Source organism: Ursus arctos, unplaced genomic scaffold (assembly GCF_023065955.2).
Source record: "Ursus arctos isolate Adak ecotype North America unplaced genomic scaffold, UrsArc2.0 scaffold_22, whole genome shotgun sequence".
NCBI classification, from domain to species: domain Eukaryota; kingdom Metazoa; phylum Chordata; class Mammalia; order Carnivora; family Ursidae; genus Ursus; species Ursus arctos.
The window spans coordinates 59,073,673-59,090,632 of record NW_026622897.1 but is presented as its reverse complement, the minus strand read 5'-3'; the positions used below and the strand labels follow the sequence as shown (position 1 = coordinate 59,090,632).

The 16,960-nt window shown below is 38.6% G+C and overlaps 2 protein-coding genes across 2 annotated transcripts; both read right to left on the bottom strand.

The window, feature by feature from the left end:
* Positions 1–1,029: 1,029 nt before the first annotated feature.
* Positions 1,030–3,231, bottom strand: LOC125282513 (olfactory receptor 688-like). The gene has a single exon (XM_048217470.2). It carries the CDS (start codon positions 1,993–1,995, stop codon positions 1,030–1,032), a length of 966 nt encoding a protein of 321 aa, XP_048073427.1. The 5' UTR covers positions 1,996–3,231.
* Positions 3,232–12,343: 9,112 nt separating this feature from the next.
* LOC125282514 (olfactory receptor 56B4) lies at positions 12,344–16,659 on the bottom strand. Its single transcript, XM_057316909.1, has one exon. The coding sequence runs from the start codon at positions 15,941–15,943 to the stop codon at positions 14,978–14,980; it is 966 nt and encodes a 321-aa protein (XP_057172892.1). The 5' UTR covers positions 15,944–16,659; the 3' UTR covers positions 12,344–14,977.
* Positions 16,660–16,960: the final 301 nt, after the last annotated feature.

Genomic DNA, 16,960 nt, shown 5'->3' with positions numbered 1-16,960 from the left:
CCTGGTTCAGGGTCTCAGTCTGCTGTTTCACGGGTGCCAACTGCGAGTCCGCCCGCTCCCCCGTGCAGGTGGCCCGCCAGCCGCCAGCCGCCCCGCGCGCGCTCAGGAAGCTCCCGGTCTCAGTCTGGATCCCGTGAGCACACCGGGATTCTGGTGTTCCGGGAGATGCCTGGTGGCGCGCGCTCCCGGCTCACCGGTCTCAGTCCGCTCTCTCGCGGGTGCCATCCATGAGTCCGCCCGCTTCCCCGTGCAGGTGGCTGCCGCTTCCCGGAGCCCGATCACGGCGGCTCCCTCCCCCTTCCGTTTATCTTCCGACATCTGTGCGCAGTTTCACGGCTCCCCTCTTCGTACCTCAATACTCAGCGCTGGAGATGTTCATTTGTAGAGATCCAGATGTATCTTCCTGCGTCTCAGGCTGATTCCGTGGTTATTTAGGCTGGTCTGGTACCTATCCAGCTCGACTCAGGGGACCGGCTGAAAAAGGGGTCCCCTGCTCCTCCGTCATCTTAACCTGCTCTGGAATTTATTTCTTACAGAACTTTGTTAATAACAGCTTTTACTGAGTGCTTACTGTGTGCCGGGCATTAGCTCATTTAATACTTACAGCATCTCCGAGAGACAGAAACTGTTAGTTTCGTACTTTATACATGAAACCGGTGGTGGTGGTGGGGGGGTGCATGGAGCGCCTCTCCTGGGGTCTGGGGCCTGGCTGACTGCTTGTGTTCTAACCTAACTCTGCAACTTCCTTCCCATTTGACCTTGGGCAAGTTTCTCAACTTTCTTGCCTCATCTGCAAAATATGTAAATAACAAGTGTATTTGTATGCAATTATATGAGTTAATATTTGTGAAATGTTTAGAACAGTGCAGTGCCTGGCACATAGTATATGCTGTACAAAACAGGTGAATTAATTTGAATTGATGTTCCTAGCAATTGGGTGATAGGGACTTTTAACCCAGTGTTGTTGCACTCCAAAGCCTGTGCTCTTTCTGTAATACCAGTTATAAAACCCTGCCATTGAAAGTTGGCTCACTTCCTAGACACATTGGCACCCAAACCAAGCACCTTCTGGAAGCCCACTCTCAGCTCCTGGGTCCGGAGGGCATACACCATGGGGTTAAAGGCTGGGGGCATGACACTGTGTAGCACATTGAAGAGAGCGGGGATGACAGGGACCTTTCTTCCTGCCAGCTGGGTGACAGACACCACAATAACAGCTGTGTAGAAAAAGAGAATGAGGATGAGATGGGAGCTGCAGGTACTCAGGGCCTTCGATGTTGCTTCAGCAGAGTTCAGCCTCAGCACGGAGCGAATAATCAAAGCATAGGAAGCAAACACCAGACCCATGTCACTCCCAAACATAATCCATGCCAAGGCCAACTGGTAAAATCTGTTAATAGTGATGTCATCACAGGCCAGACTAGTGACCCCCAAATTAGAGCACAGGCAGTGGTCAATTTCATTCCTGGAGCAGTAGTGTCGCTGGGCAGCCAGTACAGGCACTGGGATGGTCAAGAGGCCATTCCTGAGCACCATGGACAGTGTGGCTTTGATCACAAAAGCCTCAGTGACTATGGCAGGGTACTGAAGGGGGTAGCAGATGGCTACATATCTGTCAACAGCCATGCAGAGGAAGATGCCTGACTCCATGCCCATAAAAGAGTGGATGGCATAGATCTGAGCAAAGCACTCAGGGAGGCTGATGGCCTTGGCATCAAACCAGAGAATGGCCAGGATCTTGGGCATGATGGTGGTAGCCAGGCTAATGTCCACTATAGCCAAGACACCAAGGAGCCGATACATGGGCTGGTGCAGGGAAGGCTCATGTTGGATGGTGATTAAGATGAGGATGTTGGCACCAAGCGCTAAGATGTAGATCAGAGCGAGGGGCAGGGAGAGCCAGTGCTGCCACTCATGAATGCCTGGGAGCCCCGTGAGGATGAACTCAGACACTTGGAACCTGGAGCTATTGGTCATACTCAGGGTGGTATCCATATCATGCGATGTCTTCTTCTCAGCATCTATCTGTGAATTAAGGGGAAATAAGAATAGGCTCTGATAAGCTCAGCTGAGACTCAGAATTTGTGTAGAAGTATGGGATTCATCTATAATAACTCAGTAAGTCCTTTTTAACATAATGTATCCTCAACCCCTTTGACTCTTGAAAAAAGTTTGGATAAGAACAAGAGAAGAGCCAAAACAGATTCTAACATAAAGATTTTAGCAGAATAGCAGTGAAGATTTACTGGCTTTGTTTTCTGGAAATTCCAGGTAGATTTTTGTGTGTGTGTGTGTGGGAGGAATGCAGACACACAGCAGAAGACTTGCACGTTATAAAGAACCCAAAGTTAGAGGGCAGAGGTGTTTTCTCCATTGCTGGGGATCTTCAGGAGGAGACCAAGCAGCCACAGGGAGAATGCTGACCGTGTTTTTCTTTTAAACAGTGCCTGTGGTTGACAAATGATTTCTGACAAAAATCATGTCATTTAATCTTCACCCAACAGGGGTTGGTATTTACATACGAGGATACGGAGGTTGAATGATTTGTCTAGATAAGAATCATATTTTGAAAACACTAGTAAGTGAGAAAACTTCAGCAAAATTTTAGTCTCTGGCATCAAATCATAGCTAAAAGGTCAGTATCTGTAGGAGTATCACTTGTTTCCTCTTCTGATTATGAAAGTAATTTAAAGACACACATTAAGCTATATTTTAAAATCATCAATTTTATTAATCAAGATTTAAGGAGAAAAGATTACCACCAGACTTCCTAACACTTTCAGAGTTTTGTGTGGTTGTAGGTTTAAAGCAGCAGGCATTTATCACGCACATTTAGACCATTTCATTTAAGTAGTTTCACGGCTCATTATTGGTCCTCTAAATACTTGGTCTGCCTCATTCTCACATTGTCAGTTTTGTTCACTATTGAACTATTGCAGACTATTTTCAAAGTTTGTATCAAAAAGCATATAGGCATTATGGTTTTGGAAACCTTCAATACCTGAGAATTCTTTTTTATTTTTTTTTAACCTTTATTTGTGAGTAATACCTTCCCTTGTCAAATATTTAGTATCCATATTGCCTTTCAAATTGCTGCCTCTCTCTTCATTTGATGGCATTAAGTATAAGATCAAGGCTCCATCCCTCACTGCCTTTGTGAAGAATGAATACCCATGCCATTTATAATTATAATAAACCTGTAGTACTCAAGAAATTGAAAAAGAAAAATAAGAAAAACATAGAATAGTAGCACTTTTAGAAAACAAAAAAAAAGTTAAGAAAAATAACCATAAATCGAAATTGCAACAAGCAAAGGTAATGGTTTTTAACATTTTAGAATATTTAATTTTCAGCATTTTTCTTTGCTGAAAGAAAAATTTTTAATGAAGTTTCATATAAGTGGAATTCCTCATCCCGTGCTTTTTCTTAGCATTGTACATATAAATTTTCTGATGCATTGGGAAACTTCATAAACATTTTTTTTTAAGACTTTATTTATTTGACAGAGAGAGAGACAGCCAGCGAGAGAGGGAACACAAGCAGGGGGAGTGGGAGAGGAAGAAGCAGGCTCATAGCGGAGGAGCCTGATGTGGGGCTTGATCCCAGAACGCCAGGATCATGCCCTGAGCTGCAGGCAGACGCTTAACGACTGAGCCACCCAGGCGCCCCTGATATAAATTTTTTTCAATGGCCACTAAATGATGTCATATGGCTTTTATAATCTTTTCCCCAAATTTTGTTTGGTTTTACATACTGCTTACAAATTTTAAAATACGCACACACACACACATATTTGGATATATGTATATTGCACCTTACACAATTTTTAAATGTTTTCTTTCTAGGTCTTATAAACTTAAATAGAACTCTTTAATCAAGAATTTATGAGTTGTCTCCATGGGAATCTGTGAATTTCTTAAATTTATATGGAAAAACTTCATATATATTTACATTATTCTGGGGAGAGGAACTGTTTAGCTTTCATCAAATTCTCAAAATATTCCATTATTCAACCAAAAAACAGTTACAGAAGACCAGTCTTCACTCAAAATTTTGACCAGAATTCACTTCTCTATAACTTTTAATTTTTAATGGTTGACCTTCTGCTTTGTGATGCAACTTATTTACATGGAATTAGTTTTTCTGTTAAAGAGAGGTATGCAAATAAAGTGATTTTACATAATTAAGCAATGGTTTCCACATGTCTTACCAAGTGATTATTATGCCTCTTTCGTAACATAATAAATTTTTATATGTATAAGTTCTATGTGGGCACTCGATTGTTTCTATTTTTTTTTTCTGGTTAATTTTGTGCCAATATCAAACTGCGTTAAACATTTTAGTTTTATAATAAATTTAATTCACAAGAGGACTATATTCCCTTATTACTTACTCTCTTTAATTTTAAAGTCCTTTTTCATGTGTTTATTTTCTGGATTAAACTTGGATTTCCTATATTGAGTTCTAAAATAGCAGTTTTGGTTGGGAGTGTGCAAAATTTGTAGCTTAATTTTGGAAAAAAAAGTTGACATCCTTATACTATCAAGTCTACTCATTCATCAAATGTGGATTTTCCCTGCCTTTGTTTAAATCTTTAAAAATTTTTATTAAAATTTTGTACTTCTGCACTCTTATTATGATTATTAATATTTTGAGATATTTTGAATGAATATGAATTTTTTCATGACGTATTCCAGTGTGTACTTATGACCTATGGAAATCCAGTGAATTTACCTTTTTTAGTGTTATATTGGTTTTTGTTATTTCCTTTTGCATTCATTCATTTTGCTAAACTTGTGCTACTTTTAAACATTTCGTGAGTTTTTTCTGTCTTATCACAACCAATTAATGGTTGCTGGTAAACCAAATATTTTGGGTTTATTATTTTATAAATCACAATTTTATTTGTTTTGCTTTCTGTCTTGTGTATCATCCATTTTGCTAAGCTATCATCAATTTTTAAATTTTTCCCCTTAATGCTCTTTTTCTGATTTTCTAGGTACAGCAAGAAGTTGCTTACAGGGCATCTGGCTGGCTTAGTCCATACAGCATGCAAGTCTTGATCTCAGGGTTGTAAATTAGAGTCCCATGTTGGGTGTAGAGATTACTTAAAAATAAAATCTTAAAAAAAAAAAAAGCACAACAAATCCTTTTTTTAAAAAAGTTGCTTGCAAACAGTGCTATTTTCCCCTCTTTACAAATATTAATATATCTTAATCTTTGTTTCATATCTCACTGAAACAGTTGGAAATTCATGATCAGTGTAAAATAAGTATGATGGCAAACATCTTCAGTTTTTTTTGGTTGATTTAATGAGAACTCAGCTTCAATTTATATTAAATATGAGGTCTTTTAAAAACAATCATATGTCTTTTTTTGAGCGTAATAAAGCAATGTTTTGTTTAAAGTTGCTTTTTGTTCTAGGAATCTTGGGTGTAGAATTTATTATTCTAGGCCTGTCGGTTTATCATTGATTTACTGACAGTCTTGGAACTCAGTCTTATTTCTCTCCTGTTTCTCAGTCACAGGATTTAGTCTCTACCAAAGTCAAGAGGCCGAGAGAAGGGAGGTACTAGAGGTGAAGACTCCAATAAGCAGCACCATAGAAGGCAAAGATAAGGCATATACTGACTAACTTTTTTTTTTTTTTTAAAAGATTTTATTTATTTATTTGGCAGAGATAGAGACAGCCAGCGAGAGAGGGAACACAGCAGGGGGAGTGGGAGAGGAAGAAGCAGGCTCATAGCAAACGAGCCTGATGTGGGGCTCGATCCCATAACGCCGGGATCACGACCTGAGCCGAAGGCAGACGCTTAACCGCTATGCCACCCAGGCGCCCCTATACTGACTAACTTCTGACATGAGGAATGGAGTTTCCTACAGGATGGTGGGGATATCCAGCCCCTCATCTCTGGAGTTTCCTACAGGATGGTGGGATATCCAGTGCCTCATTTCTCAGGGTGCAGGTCTTTGACGGGTTTACTTACTAGTTCAAGAAGGTCTTGGAAGAGACCTGCAATGCCTTCTGTAGCTCTGTCTGCTCTCCTGGCTTCAGCTGCCTGTGTTCAGCCTTGTGTTGTTCAGAACAGATTCCTGTCCTTGCTTGCCACCCCTGGAGTCTGGGGTTACTGTATAAATTAGATCTGTGAGATGCCTGATCCTGGTGTGGTGCTCTCCAGGCCCTCCCTACTTTATAACAAGCATCCTCCAGGGTCTTCTTGGGCATTGCAATGGGAATACAACCCAAGTGCTCTTAGGGGTTAGTCGTAAAATGTTTTTGGGTCCATTCAACTCTAGTCCCAGAGCAGTCCACCAGATGGACAGTTTTTCACTCCAGGTTCCCCAAGGATTAATTCTTGTCTGAAAATAGTGCTCTTCATTCTAGGAAGGTTTTGAAGTCTCCCTGTCTCAAAGTACATCTTTACTCTATATACTTTCCAGAGATTGCCCCTGTCTATTTCCTGTATCACAAACATTATGAGTTACCTCTTTATGTTGCTTCCTCATCCTCACCTCCTATAGATTTCTTGTCTCACTGCAATTTAACTTTTGTTTTAACATTACCTAGAAAGTGCTCTTGCTAATGACCTCAAGTGCCAAAAATAGTGGATCTTACCTGAATGTAATCTTACCTAACCCTCTCTATTTGTCTGTGTTGATCAGTTCCTTTTTTAGGACCACTTGTCTCTTTTGTCTTTCATGACGTTGTAATTTTAGTGTTAATTAAACTGGAATAGAAGAGTGATATAGAATTTGTATTCAGATCAAATGTTCCTTAGAGATGGATTCTTTGATCATTTTATCTAAAATAGCAGTCCTGACCCTATAATTCTCTGCTCTATTTATCTCTATGGCATATATCGCAACATGTCATATTATTAAGTCATTTATTTGTATTTTTCACATTAAAATCTAAGCCCTTGCAAAGTCTGCTTTTAGTAATTTTTGTTCACTGCTCTGTCCCCAGCACTAGACCAGTTCCTGGCACATAGTAGATATTTTATGAACGTTTGTCAAATAGATGAATGAATATTGAGAAGAGTAAATAGAGAAGCAGTCTAGAGGAATTTCAAAGTGTGATGCTTACATTCATATGCAGTCACATTTTACCCTTTTCTGTTTAATAATACATGTATTCTAGCTACATATACTATTATTAAATAAAACCTTAATTTTTATTTTAATTTTATCAAATTAGCTTAAGAAACTCCATTTATTTGTTGCTTAAGGACTGCTGTCAGAGATTCTAATAGTTAAAAATTACACGAAATACAGTAACATTGTGATGGAATGGAACCAATATATATTTAAGTTTTTATTTTAATTCCAGTTAGTTAGCATACAGTGTTATATTAATTTCAGGTGTACAATATAGTGATCCAACACTTCCATATATTCCTCTGTGCTCATCAAGATAAGTGTACCCTTTAATTCCTACCACCTATTTAACCTATCCCCTTCCTCACCTCCCCTCTGGTAACCATCATTTTATTCTCTATAACTAAGAGTCTATTTCTTGATTTCTCTCTCTCTTATTTTCCCCCTTTGCTTGTTTCTTTTGTTTCTTAAATTCCATGTGTTAGTGAAATTATATGGTATTTGTCTTTCTCTGACTGACTTACTTTGCTTACTATATATATATATCTATCTCCCACATCTTCTTTATCTATTCATCAATTGATGGACACTTGGGTTGCTTCCATATCTTGGCTATTGTAAATAATGCTGCTATAAACATAGGGCTGCATGTATCCCTTTGAATTATTGTCCTTGTATTCTTTGGGTAGGTACGCAGTAGTGTGATTGCTGGGTCATAAGATAGCTCTATTTTTACCTTTTTGAGAAACCTCTGTACTCTTTTCCAGAGTGGCTGCACCAGTTTACATTCCCACCAAAAGTGCACTAGTGTTCCTTTTTCTCCACATCCTCGCCAACATTTGTTGTTTCTTGTGTTGTTGATTTTAGCCTTCTTACTGGTGAGAGGTGATACCTCATTGTAGTTTTGATTTGCATATCCCTGATGATGAGTGATGTTGAGCATCTTTTCATGTGTCTGTTGGCCATCTGTATGTCTTCTTTGGAAAAATGTCTGTTCATGTCTTCTGCATGTTTTTAAAATTGGATTATTTGTTTTTCGGATGTTGAATTTTTTAAGTTCTTTATGTATTTTGGATACTAACCCGTTATTGGATATGTCATTTGCAAATATCTTCTTCCATTCTGTAGGTTGCCTTTTAGTTTTATTGATTATTTCCTTTGCTGTGCAGAATCTTTTTCTTTTTATGTAGTCCCGATAGTTTATTTTTGCTTTTGTTTCCCATGTCTCAGGAGATATCTCTAGAAAGAAGTTGCTATGGCCTATGTCAAACAAGTTACTGCCTGTGCTCTCTTCTAGGATTTATATGGTTTCAGGGCTTACATTTAGGTCTTTACTCCACTTTGAATTTATTTTTGTGTATGGTGTAAGAAAGTGGTCCAGATTCATTCTTTTGCGTGTTGCTGCCCAGTTTTGGAATGGAATCAATATTTTGATCCATGTGTGAAAATTCACTTTTTTGCTATAATCAAAGATCCGTAATGTTTTAGCAATTTTGTTTAATAGAATATTACATTGTTTGGATTTTGTAATACATTGCAAGGTGAGGTGTAGCCTGCTAAAATTAAGGTACACCAAGTCGTACATTATTATTGTCAAGCTATAGCCAAAGGAAGTCACAGACTTGCCAGCACATTTGGGCAATTTGCTGCTGGACTGCAAAAAAGCATGGTCAGGGGGGTAAGCAATTCTGGTGGAACAGCAATTATTTATATTCTTAATTTTGGTAACAATAAATTTGTAGTTGATAAAAAATGTGAAGTCGTAACCAGGAAGGACTTGGGAATAGCAATGCGTTGTTCAGGGCACCGTAGAAAATGCTATGGAGATAAATGGTATAGATTTCCAAAAGAAGAACATTGATAAGCATTTCGTAGGCTTATTCTCTACCTGAAACCACAACGTATTTCAGAAAATCTACAAATATCTAAAATTATCTTCTCTAATAGAATGTCAGTTGCTCTGGGAATGACTGCTGTCTGATAGTTTTCACTAATGAACTTGCCCAAAGGAAAGGTAAATATGCTCAGTGGGTTTCTTCACGGCATCGGAGGGACTAAGTGATAATGACAATAGAATAGGATGGAATTATGCATATTTTCAATCACAGACAATGAATTGGCCTAAACTGGACCTTTGATAACAGAATAATAAGATGAATCTCAGTATGGCAAGCAAAGTTATGGAACACTATGAACTTGCAGAAAGGGAATGTAAAAATGGGCATATTGATGCTTATTAGCAAAACCCTTTTGTGAACCCAGACGTGGCCTAGCATCAACAAGTAGATGTTGTAATCCACTTCCTGGAGGAGTCTTCTTGGGTTACCTGAGATGAGTGGTCATGAGATTATTCTAGTGATGCTATCATGGGCAATAAATAAATAAATCAGTCTACTCCACTGATTCTTTCTGAAGCTCAAAATTGCTCTGTTTGTCAACAGGGACAACCAGAAACTCAGGACCACTATGCATCACTACCAGATCGACACGTAGCTAGCAAGTGGAGGGTATTGATGGTTCCTGGCTTCGATAGGGACATATTCTGGATTTCAATGTGCATATCTGGTCATGGAAGCAGATGCTTCAAATATCACCAGAGGATTAGAACAGAAAGTATTTTAATTTGGATCCTCTGTTTATATAGATCCATCTTCCAACAGACTAGTGGAAAGATGCTCAACATCACTCATCACCAGAGAAATAAAAATCAAAACTATAATGAGATATCATCATGCATCAGTCAGAATGGCTAAAATTAACAAGATAGGAAATGACAGGTGTTGGGGAGGATATCGAGAAAGAGGAACCCTCTTGCACTGTTGGTGGGAGTGCAAACTGGTGCAGCCACTGTGGAAAGCAGTATGGAGGTTCCTCAAAAAGTTAAAAATAGAACTACCCTATGATCCAGCAATTGCAATATTAGGTATTACCCGAAGGATACAAAAATACTGATTTGAAGGGGCACATTCACCCTGATGTTTATAGCAACGTCATCAACAGTAGCCAAATTATGGAAAGAGCTCAAATGTCCATTGACTGATGAGTAGATAAAGAAGATGTGGTAAAAAAATACAATATTACTCAGCCAATAAAAGAGAATTTAATCTTGCCATTTGCAAGGATGTGATGGAGCTAGAGAGTAGTGTGCTAGGCGATACGAGTCAGAGAAAGACAAATATCGTGTTATTTCACTCATATGTGGAATTTGAGAAACAAAACAAATGATCATACGGGAAAAAAAGAGAGAGGCAAACCAAGAAACAGACTCTAAACTGTAGAGAACAAACTGATGGTTACCAGAGGGCGGGTGGGTTAAATAGGAGATGGGGATTAAGGAGTGCAGTTGTTGTGCACAGGCCTTGTAGGAAAGTGTTGATTCACCATATTGTACACCTGCAGCTAAAAACTAATATTACACAGTATGTAACTAACTGGAATTTAAATAAAAACTAAAAAAAAAAAAAAGTACCCATCTTACTGCCTTACACCATAAAACCAGAGGAGAAAAGATTAATCTATTATCTGGAGTGATTAAAGCCAATTAACTAAGGGGAAATTAGGTTGCTTCTATGCAACGGAGACAGGCAGACTACGCTGGGAACCCAGGATATCGCCCGAGGTGCCTCATGGTACTTCCATGCCCACTAGTAAGGGTTAATGGAAAAGTATAGTGACTGATAAAGGGGCAGGATGACTGAGAATTCAGACCCTTTAGCAGTGAAGGGTTTGGATACTCTGCCAAGTTTTGACAGAGTTGGGATAAATATGGTAGATATCCATTATGACCTTGTGAACTATGACAGAAATTAGAGCTGTTGTAGCTATGAATATTTTGGATTTGCTTTTCATAAGTGAGCTGCTATTTTTATATATGAACAAGGCTTCTCTTTCCTTTCCATTTTTATTTTATACACAAGTTATTGGAAGTTAACTTTACAGTTTCGTCTGTAGTAGGTAACAGAATATTTGATGGGACTCTGCCAGAATTTGAGGTATAGGGTAATTTTCCCAGCAATGTATGCAATGACTCTTGGGATTGTGCATTTTGTTATTTTGGGGAAAAGGTGAGAACTTCTTTGTATGAAGAGTAGCTGTATCATTTATGTCTTTATTATTATTTATTTATTTATTATTTTTTAGCTCTTTTAAGATAGAAATATTGAGTTGTTTTATTGTTGTGTGGGAGTTCAAATGTGCGTGAAATGGTGCATAGGGAAGCTGAGTCGTCAAAGGTGTGACCGAGGCTGTTAATCAACTTACTGTGCCTCCGAGCAGTTTTTTGGCCTGCTCTGGGAAAGGATTTGGAGGCTTTACGTATATGCCTTTATCCACGGGAATGATGCTAAACTTTGGCAGTAGAGGGCACTGGAGAGACATCATAAGGAGAAAGGTTTTTTTTTTGTCTTTAAGCGAGGTAAAATTCAAATAACATAAAATTCCGCATTTTAACCATTTTAAAGTATATAATTCGGTGGCTTCTAGCACATTCACAATGCCGTACAACTGTTAATTCTAATTATAGAACTTTTACCATCCTCCAAAGAAACCCTTTTGTACACAGTTGTTTCCCATTTTCCCTTTCCTTTAGCCCATGGTAATTACTTAGCTGCTGTCTGTCCTTCCGGATTTGCCTATTTTAGATATTTCATATAAATATCATACAATATGTGTATTTTTCTGTCTGGCTTTCTTTCATTTAGCGTAATATTTTCAAGGATCATCTGTGTTGTAGCATGTATCAGTGCCTTTACTTTTTCTGGCTGGGTAATTTTCTATTGTATGGGTACACCGCATTTGTTTAATGCATTCATCAGTTGATGCACATTTGGGTTGTTTTCATATTTTGGCTATTAGGAATAACGTTGCTATAAATATTCATGTACAAATTTTTGTGTGGACATACATTTTCAATTCTCTTGGGTGGCACCTAAGAGTGGAATTGCTGGGTTGTGTGGTGACTCCTGTTTAATCAAAGAGCGGCCTCACTCAAAGACTCTTTTATTTTCTCCATAACTTCACCAACACTCACTATCTGTATTTTTTTTTAAAGCTGTTTTTTTTTTAAAGCATTTTATTTATTTATTTGACAGAGAGAGAGCACAAGCAGGGGGAGCAGCAGGCAGAGGGAGAGGGAGAAGCAGTAACCCGCTGAGCAAGGACCCTGACGCGGGGCTCGATCCCAGGAAGCTGGGGTCACGTCTCAAGCAGAAGGCAGACACCCAACCGACTGAGCCACACAGGCGCCCCACTATCTGTATTTTTAATCATAACCATCCTCGTGGGTGTGAAGTAGTATCTCATTGTGATTTTGTTCTGTACAGTAATGAAGACACAGCTAATGCTGTTTTGAAAAGACAGGTTCAAATTAAATTGTCAACTGGATATGAAAATACATGTGCTAGAAAAGACAAATAGGCAATTAAAAATAAAATAGTGCGACAGTATTAACATCACATGAGGCAAAACAAATGGGTAAATACAAAGCACATGACGGAGAGGAATAGTTTATAAAGATAAAACAGAGTGCACATCCTTTTTTATAGTCATGGCACATAGAGTGGAGAGAATAATTAACTGCTCTCATCTTTCTGTTGTGTCAGAATTTTTGCTGAAACTCCAGGTTAGATGTTAGATGTTTACATATTTTCAAAAGAACTGAGAGACACATCCCCAGAGAGTTGTTGAAAGTGGTCTACACTTGGGGCTCCTACACATAGACTTATGGTGTGTGTTTCTGAATGAATGAATAAATAAATGAAAAAAAATGTGTGAATGAAAAAGTTTGGAGGCATCTTTGAGGATGGTTCAACATTGCTATTTACCATTTGATGAACTTGTATAATCGTTCAACCTGAGCACCTATTTCTTTGTGAAAAAGGGTTAATAGTAATGTTTCCTAGCAAAGAAGGCTGCTATGAAGACTATATGAAATTAGCTGATCCATTGTGGGAAAGTGGACACTGGAAAGAACCTTCAAGGTTATGTGTTGTTATTACCCTACTCCTTTGGGGTGGAAACAGTGGAGGTTGGCTTAAGCTCAAGCCCTTTTCTGTGACTGTCTCTTGCATACCTTTTCTTATTGGAGGATTGCTTCAATCTGAATCAGTGGCTATTGTCGGTCAAGGGTGAAGTAATAGCTCCTCTTGGAGAAAGTTTATAGTCTCTGTTTTTGGGTAAGTTTCCAAACATTACTCTTAGGATGGCTGGTCCCACATTATGGACTCACTTCCTGCATGTCTGCTGTGCTGCCCAGTGCTCACTTCCCTGGTGGGATGAGCTCTGGTGTTGCTTAAGCCCCGAGCTGTCTTCTAAGAGGTTGTTCTCCAAGATGGACTCATGCAAACTTTCTGAGGTCATTCTTCATATCATGGTCCAGGATATGTGATACATAGGTCTACAGACTATCTTATACTGCTGACCAACCACATCATGTATTAAGCATCTGTCACATGCAGAGCTCCTGTACTAGGCTCAGAGAAGGTACAAAACAAACATGGGTCAGCGCTCTTATATTCAAAAGTGTACCTTTTTGTTAGGTGTGCAAACGACAAAATTTAATTTAGATTTAATTGATTATTTAGAGCTACTTTTCTAGGGCATTTTCTAGGACCATTTTCTTCTTTTCCTAAGAAGAAAACTTTGCTGCATAATTAGATCAGTTTTTCCATGTGTATATCATATCTAAACCTGTTTTCTTTATTATTTTTTTAATGGTTTTTTATTATATTATGTTAGTCACCATACAGTACATCCCCGGTTTCCGATGTAAAGCTCGATGATTCATTAGTTGCATATAACACCCAGTGCACCATGCAATACGTGCCCTCCTTACTACCCATCACCGTAAACCTGTTTTCTTTATTATCTCTTTTGCTTGTCATGGCATGCTGTGACTTTGTGAATCAACAAAATGCTATGATCATTACTACTTTTAACTTGAAGAATTGAAGCAGAGAGAGGTTTCATAGGTTCCTTAAGATAATGTAGCAATTCTGAAACAGAGCAAGAGGAACAGGGAGAATAGTGCAAAGGTTATGCAATCAGTCTTCCAAGGAGTAGAATCCCAGCTCCCCCACTTGAAAACTATGTTGGTGGGGCAAGTTCTGTAACCCCCAGTGCCCTAGATCCCTTAACTGTACATTGGGAATAATATTGTATGTGCCTCACAGGGTTATTGTGAATATTAAATCAGACTCTGTGTGTATGTGTGTGTGTGTGTGTGTATTTCACTTATCTGCCCTATAAGAAGTACTTAGCACTTGTTAACCATTAATTAATTAATTGATTATTATTGAGATTATCTGGTACAAAAATAAAACTTTTTTCTCTGTCTTTTTACAATAGACATTTATTTTCTTTTCCTTATTATGAAAATGACATGAAAAACACATAAATATGTACAAGTTAGAGTCAATTCATGCACAGTTTTAAAGTCTTCATTTTCTATTACTGTTAGTGAATTCTTTTGAATAAATTTTTGTTTACATTTAGACCATTTCTTTTGGATGTCTTTCTAAATATAGGATTACTGGACAAAAGAATATGAACATTTATGAACATTCCAGTAAATTTTATCAAATTACTTTTTGGTCCATTTGGGCCACTTTACATTCCTACCTGCTATGTATAGGAGTACCAGTCTCAGAACAGCATCCGTGGTCAGCAACATTTCACTTTTCAATTCTTACTTATTTTAGTAACAGGAAATTTCATTGTAATTGTCATATGCATATTTTGATCAATGAGACTGACAGTTTTCATGATTTTATTGGTCATTTTTTTTCTGCTAGTGAGAGATAAAGGCAGATTACAACCAAGGTATAATGAGATCTAAAACCTCTGTCCTTTCCTCACACCTTAATGGCCTTGTAAAGCTGAGTTACTTAGTGGATGTATCTTCACTCAGCCCAAGCAGTCTCTGGAAGCCCAATCTGAGCTCTGGCATCCTAAGTGCATAGACCATGGGGTTGAGTGCAGGGGGGATAACATTGTGCAGCACATTAAGGAGTACAGGGATTAGGGGGATCTTTTTCTCTGCAAGGTGTGTGACAGACAGCACAATGATACCTGTGTAGAAGAAGAGGATGAGGATGAGGTGGGAGCTACAGGTAGCCAGAGCCTTCGACATTGCTTCCGGTGAGTTCAACCTCAGCACAGAGCGAAGGATTAACACATAAGAAGAAAAAACCAGAGCCACATCACTCCCAGGCAGGATCCATGCTAAGATCAGTTGGTAAAATTTGTTCACAGTGATGTCATCACAGGCCAGACTGGTGACCCCCAAGTTAGAGCACAGGCAGTGGTCAATTTCATTCTTGGAGCAGTAGTGTCGCTGGGAAGCCAGTACGGGCACTGGGATAGTAAACAGGCCGTTCCTGAGCACCATAAATCCTGTGGCTTTGATCACGAAAGCTTCAGTGACTATGGAGGGGTATTGAAGAGGGTGACAGATGGCTATGTATCTGTCCACTGCCATGCAGAGGAAGACACCAGATTCCATACACAAGAAGCAGTGGATGGCATAGATCTGAGCAAAGCACTCAGGGAGGCTGATAGCCTTGGCATCAAACCAGAAGATAGCCAGGATCTTGGGCATGATGGTGGTGGCCAGGCCCATGTCCACAACTGCCAATATGCCTAGAAAATGGTACATGGGCACGTGCAGTGTGGTCTCATATTGGATGGTGATCATGATGAGGATGTTGGCACCAAGTGCTAAGATGTAGAGCAGAGCCAGGGGCAGGGAGAGCCAGTGCTGCCACTCGTGAATGCCTGGGAGCCCCATGAGGATGAACTGGGATATCTGGAGGCTGGAACTGTTGGTAACACTAGCGGAGGGATCCATGGTACAGGTGCCCCGTTCTCAGTGTATGTCCATAAAACTGAAATAGGAGGAAGACGGCATTTGAAAGTTCAGCTCGGGGTCCTCATAATGCAGACTCCCACCAATGATCCAGTTTCTTTTAAGTGTGAATAACCCTCAACATTCTTTTTTGCTTCTGGAAATATTCCACAGGGGAGTAATAAAACAAGCCAAAATTTGTCCTAAACATAAAGGTTGGAATTAACCATTTATTATTACCACTGTGTATCTAATGAGCATGTTCAAATGTATTGCTCAAGCATAATCTTTTTACTAACAGATAACAAATATTAATATTTAGTTTCCTTCCATTTTTCTATTTTATATTTAAGCAGTTCACATCATTATATGAGGATAATGTCGTATTTTGCCTTTGTATTTAAGTATTGTATTCTAGAATATAAAATAGGCACTCGGTAAAAATTTATGACATGGATGAATAAATAAACCACAACTTTCCAGTATCATTGAAAGCAACGTGGAATCTTAATTTTGATGACTGCTTTATATTTCTATATTTGGGTGCTCCATGATTTAATCACCACTATCTTCTTTTCAGATTATTTCCTTTAAGTAGAATTTTTAAAATGATACAAGAGCGATACGTACGAAGAACATAGCCATTTTAATATTTTATTTTCAGTAATATTTTGATTTTAAGTGTCATACGTGTACATGGTTAAAAGTCAAATAAAATAAAAAAATACAAACAACAGACAGTAAGACTTCGGTCTCCCAAATCTCTTTCTTTTCACCAAAGGCAGCTAGTAGCCCAGTTTCTTAGGAATCCTTCCAGAGATAGTTTTTGCGTGAACAAGAATATATGTATATTTTTCTTATAAAAGACAAAAGCAAATGTTAGCATACTAATCATACTCTTTGTCCTTTGTTTCCTTTCCTTTTCTTTATTACTTAATTATCTTGGACACTGCTCCATATCACAAACTAGATTCGCCTCACTGTTCAGTGATTGAACTGTTCGATCACTGGTCAATGATT

Excerpts from the sequence above, each read along its gene's own strand:
- LOC125282513 (XM_048217470.2), bottom strand. The coding sequence starts at position 1,995 with ATGGATACCACCCTGAGTATGACCAATAGCTCCAGGTTCCAAGTGTCT.
- LOC125282514 (XM_057316909.1), bottom strand. The coding sequence starts at position 15,943 with ATGGATCCCTCCGCTAGTGTTACCAACAGTTCCAGCCTCCAGATATCC.